A 5,598-nucleotide genomic window follows, 5' to 3' on the forward strand; every position below is an offset into this window, starting at 1 on the left:
CCACGACCAAACTCACGACGGCGTTCCACAATTACTCGAAGCGCTAGTATACGGTCTATCGTGGACTTGCCAGGAGTAAATCCAGACTGCTCCGGTCTCTGATGAATCAGAAGAATGTGGGCGAGATGCTGGTATGCTGAGCAGTGTAATGCTATGGTAGTTGCTACAATCCCAACGATCCCCTTTCCCCTTCCAGAGAGGGATGACCACGCCCCTCAGCAGGTCAGGGGGAATGGTACCAGACTGCCAAATGGCAGTCAGGCCTGTATGTAGGCCCCGAGCCATAGGTTAACCCCCAGACTGCTCCGGTCTCTGATGCCTCAGTAGGTGGTTGCGGATCCGTTTCAGAAGAATGTGGGCGAGAACCTTGCCTGGTATGCTGAGCAGTGTAATGCCACGGTAATTGCTACAATCCCAACGATCCCCTTTCCCCTTCCAGAGAGGGATGACCACGCCCCTCAGCAGGTCAGGGGGAATGGTACCAGACTGCCAAATGGCAGTCAGGACTGTATGCAGGCCCCAAGCCATAGGTTCACCCCCAGCCTTTAGCAGTTCAGCAGGGATATCACATATGCCTGCAGCTTCCCCACTCTTCAGCCTTGAAATCGCCAGCCTAACCTCTGTTAGGGTAGGAGATTCCTCGCTTATGGGTGGGTCCGGCACAGGCACTGAGACATCGCTTGCATCCAAGCTAACTGTTGGAGGGTCTACCTGGTACAACTGTTCAAATAATGCAAGTAATGCTGCCTTATATTTGTCTTTTATTACACATTTCATTTTCTTTTGAATGTGATACTCATTTTCATAGCTCTTAAAATATTTGAAAATATATACTGTACCTTTATAAGTACCTGTGATAGATCACTTATGTATTTCTTCCCTTTTCATGCTGCTTGATTTTTCTTTTTCTTTTGTATATATAACATATCTGTCATCAATGTATGGCATCGATGCGTGTCTATTTACATATATTTTTATTGAAAGTTTTAAAAACTCAAGTATTGTAAATTGTAAGTCATATTTTTTGTTTCACCACTTGTTTTTTTATGTTGTATTTGGGGGTAAATTAAATTAAATGTATTTATGAAAAATAATAAAAGGCATTTATTTAAAATATTTGAAACTTCTGTTTACCCTGATGTTTAAGCACCTGAGCATGTAGTGTACTGAATCTTTTGTTATAACTGCCATTACATGCAAAGAATTAACAAATAAACATTTCCATTTCAAGGCATGAAGGTATAACAAATGAAATGATAAACATTAAAGACTACAGTACAAAAAATATATATATTTCCTGACATTTACAGAACAACTGAGCTAGAGCAATTACTTAAATGCAACTTGCCTTTACTTTATATTTACAAAACAAATGCCTTTACATGCAAGGGTTTAACAAATAAAGACTTATTTTAAGGCACAAAGGCAAACAGACAAAAACATAAAACCTTAATGGCTACAGCAAAAAAATATATATTTGAACTTTTGGAAAACACTTATAACTATAAAACATAAATGTTACCTGGCTTTACCTGAGGTTTACAGAACAAATGACTAAAGCAGCAACTAGAATACAACTTGCCTGTAATTAATATTTACAAAACAAATGCCTTTACACGCAAAGATAAACAAAAATAATTGAATTTCAAGGCATTTCAAAATAAAACAAATAAAATCATAAAACCTTAAAGACAAAAAAAAAAAAAAAAAAAAAAAAAAAAACAATAAGATAAAGGAAGTATGGAAAACTTTATACAATATATATAAGGTAACCAAAAACAGTCTAATAGCATCTGAACAAAGTGTCCATTCAGGTAAATATACAAACCTGTTTTTAGTCAGCGCATCTTTTTGTCGCAAATTTCCCCAGTGACAGGATGTCCAGCATCTTGTAGCACTGAAGCAATATCTTCCCATATTTTGTATATCCTCTTTGTGCTGCTGGAAAAATTATGTTTATTGTCACTATGCTTTTATCAACAACAGTGTTGTTGCTGTTGACCATATAATGGCAGAACCTGCAATTAAAAAATATCCTTTACTACAAATTTAAGATACTGGTAAAACATATGTTCATGTACGATAGTGTTTAATGGAATTAAGTACTAGTAACTCAGTATTTTCTCACCTATAAATGTTAGTACTTTCTAAACAAATTTAACAGAATTACAAACCCTTCCGTTGGCTCCAAAGTCAATTCTTGAGGAGGCTCGTAAGAATCCACAGGTGTCTGCAGTTTTGCTGAAATTTCAAACGTTCTATATGAGCATAACCTCTGTTTCTCCTCTATTAAACCATATATTTTCCACATAATATACTACTTATATATATATATATATATATATATATATATATATATATATATATATATATATATATATATATATTGCTACGCCAGTGGGTCTTTGTCTCTGTGCGAAACATGTGTTAACATGAAGGGACCTGGGCAAACATGACGCAGCTGGCTGTGAGCGGAGGAGCGGAGGAACAAGCCAAGAGGGAGACGCGGTTGGGTTCTGCTCCTGTTAAGACCTCGGGTGTGCCTTTGTGACCTGATAAACTTTGTGTTGCCCTGTTATAAGCTGTATCGTGCAGTATGACATGCTGGTTTCCCCCCTGTATTGTGCCTATAGAAAAGTGTACGGGTAAATAACTTGTGTAAATAAAGGAAAGACTGTCATTTTATGTTTACTTCGTGCCCTGCCTCCCCACTTGGCGTTTCCCCTCTTGGTGTTCTGGGACGCTGTGGTGCTCGGTGCCTCTTGGAGCTGTTCAGTGTTCACGACCCTGTGGATAGCACGCCGTCTGCCTAGCCTGCCTTGTGTTGGTGGCTGGGAGACGAGGCGGCCGGCGTAACAATATATATATATATATATATATATATATATATATATTTGATCATTCTTTTTTTTAAATCTTCAAATGCAATGCTAAGCCCACTGAATCAACTCAAGGACTACAACTCAAATTAGTATGAAAGAATACAATGTCTTTTATGGTATATACAATCACAACAATTTGTGGTGTAAGTAGATGTATTAATGCTGCAATTGCCTGTGAACAAAATCTATACATATTCTGCCCCAGTCCTGAAAGCCACGTAGTTGATGTACTTTGATCTCCATTACAGTTACTGATTAGATAAGAACTGAACATGCAAACATTTACATTTATTATGATTCTTTCCAACTTTATTTCTTAATTAAATGCTAATCATATTTTAGGTTTACATGTTGTAAATTTGCACTTATTATATTCAGACACTTACCACAAGTCATTACGTGTTCCTGATCTTCTTCCAAAACCAAGAAATATGCGTTCCAAGTTGGGCAGAGGTACTTCAGAGGTTCCGAGTAGGCGGCCATCTTTGTTGTTCACAAACATTCCGCGAGGAGAAGCCCCGCTCGCTTCGCCACGCAACGCTTCGCGAAATGTTTTGTTTTTGTTTTTGATTTCGCCACGAAACGCACGGTGCGCACTGCCCAAGTGAACGCACGGAAAGAGAAGTTTTGTAATATAAAGATGACAATATGAGTTCGTTGAGTGGTGTATGGTGCATTGTCCTTAGCAAGTGATAGAAGGTAACATATATAAAGCTAGGGTCGGGGTAGAGAGGGTGCTAATCTGGTGCTAATGACACTTTTCGAAATGGCGAGGAGGCGGCGAGGGTGGAGGAGCAGAAAAAGGAATCATATCGTTGCTTTAGGAGGGTAGAAAAGGCGAGAGTGAGCAGCACGAAGTAGTAGTAAAGATATGGTTAGACGTAGGTCTGGTAGAGATGGCTGAATGTCAAGCGAGGCAGGAGACATATTTTGTCAGGAGGTAACGTAGATTGGCAACAGAGCATCGGTGAATTGGCGTTAGCGTTGTGAAGTTCGAGCACCACTACCATAAGATAAGAAACAAGTTCTCTGCTACCAGATATCAACAAGATGTCAATGTCAATGAGGCAGAGGTTAGCCAAGGTGCAGGTATTTGAAAGGGTTTTAGCTTTTGGGTTCATTAAGGAAGGTGGATGTGAGGCCCATCTCCCAGGGTGTTGAGAGCGTGGTGGTGGAGAGCAAGTTCCTGTAGTGTCTTCATCTGTCTGTTGTCTCTGTCTGACGAGACTGGTGCTGCTTCTGCCTGCTAGAGTGTCAAAAACGAAAGCTCTACCAAACATCTGCATCCGGCTCAAGGAGGAACTTTATACAGGAAGACGACTGCTGGGGACAGAAGAGTGAAGCGCTATCATCTGGCCTTGTTGGGGCGTGCATATCCACCTCGGCCGCTTGCGCCTCGCCCTTGTGTGCACCATCGCTACGCAACAGATTCGCTTCCATGACGACGATCCTGGGTTATCCTCTACAGCTGCGGGCGTTCTGGTTGAAGCACACCTGCGTGAAGGCTGACCTTCGCCCATCTTACATCTTGGCCAAGAGGGCCAGGATGTAACTACTACGCATTACTGCGCACCCGCACAAGGCAGTGCATTACCTGCCTTCCGCACCTTGCTGTTTCGGCTTTAGTGCGCCGCCAGATATCGAGCCATAAGTAGAAATCCCTAGTCACTGTCACCCAGTAGAAAGTTAATATGTCAATGGAATTAAATTCATATGCCGCTGTGAGAAATAAGTTACCATAGTTATATTCATATAACCTTTTAGCCACCTGCAGCTAAGTCCCGCAGGACCCTCATCCACACCCACGGCTAAGTCACAAGTCTCTGAAAATCTGGGACAGAGTCAGTCTAGTCTTGCTCATTTTTGTAACCGTCAAACATATTTTGGACCAAGTCTCACTACTTGGAGGGCATTGAAGCCCCCAGCTTGGAAATGAAAATCTATTTATTTTCTAAAGTTTGATATTATAAATATATAAAGTCTGAAATGCATAGTTTCCCCTGAGGCTGTGAATTATCGTTTTTTTTTTCTAAATATCTTATCTCATATTTTCTGTTTTCCTTATTTCTTTCTCTTCGGCAATATTTGTGACAAGTTGCTGTAACCCCTAACGTGGTATATCTCATTGATGGTTTCCCTCTCATTTTCTTGGTTGTTGACTGTCTTATCCATAGGTCAATTGCTGCATTGTGTTTAGAGTGTAATGGTTATGTAGGTGTATATTTTCCTTAGTTTCGCGCGCACGCCTTGAGCTGTTTATGTTTTAAGTATAAATAGCTAGTTTTTACGATGAGGAATTGCAGATAGAACAACGAAAAGAACACAAAAACACATATATTGAAAATCTTTTCGCTATATTGCTTATTGAGGGCATACAGGATAAAAGGCACAGCGGTATATATATGTACTGAGCGGTTAGGTGATTAGGCTTGCGACGACCTTGGCTAGTTCTCGGCTCCCCGTCGCGATGTTAGAGTTGTTGATTGAATATTAAGAACGCCGCTTCTACCATCTTCCTCTGTCGATGGGACAGGCCTCGCTTGATAATAGAGGCCTGGGACCACTTAGAAGGTGGCCGTCGGTGCCGACGTGAATTACGAAGGCGCTCCTCTTGTCATGTCATCGGTGAGCGCCGCGGTGTCGGTCGATTCGTCCACGTCCTGTCGCAGCCGCCGCAAGGTATGCTGGACACCTGGTTAAGAGGTCTGCTGTGGTC

At 41.1% G+C, this 5,598-nt stretch overlaps 1 protein-coding gene across 1 annotated transcript; it reads right to left on the reverse strand.

Moving 5' to 3' along the window:
• Window positions 1-1,706: 1,706 nt before the first annotated feature.
• LOC119571891 lies at window positions 1,707-3,376 on the reverse strand. Its single transcript, XM_037918987.1, has 3 exons — window positions 3,269-3,376; window positions 2,175-2,241; window positions 1,707-2,018 (listed from the first exon to the last, which is right to left on the reverse strand). Exons 1-3 carry the CDS (start codon window positions 3,363-3,365, stop codon window positions 1,835-1,837), a joined length of 348 nt encoding a protein of 115 aa, XP_037774915.1. The 5' UTR covers window positions 3,366-3,376; the 3' UTR covers window positions 1,707-1,834.
• Window positions 3,377-5,598: the final 2,222 nt, after the last annotated feature.

The sequence above is a fragment of the Penaeus monodon genome, unplaced genomic scaffold (assembly GCF_015228065.2).
Source record: "Penaeus monodon isolate SGIC_2016 unplaced genomic scaffold, NSTDA_Pmon_1 PmonScaffold_855, whole genome shotgun sequence".
NCBI classification, from domain to species: domain Eukaryota; kingdom Metazoa; phylum Arthropoda; class Malacostraca; order Decapoda; family Penaeidae; genus Penaeus; species Penaeus monodon.

Coding starts and splice junctions, on each gene's coding strand:
- LOC119571891 (XM_037918987.1), bottom strand. CDS start 3,365: ATGGCCGCCTACTCGGAACCTCTGAAGTACCTCTGCCCAACTTGGAAC. Junction 2,242..3,268: donor GGAACACGTAATGACTTGTG/GTAAGTGTCTGA, acceptor TTGAAATTTCAG/CAAAACTGCAGACACCTGTG. Junction 2,019..2,174: donor ACTTTGGAGCCAACGGAAGG/GTTTGTAATTCT, acceptor TTTTAATTGCAG/GTTCTGCCATTATATGGTCA.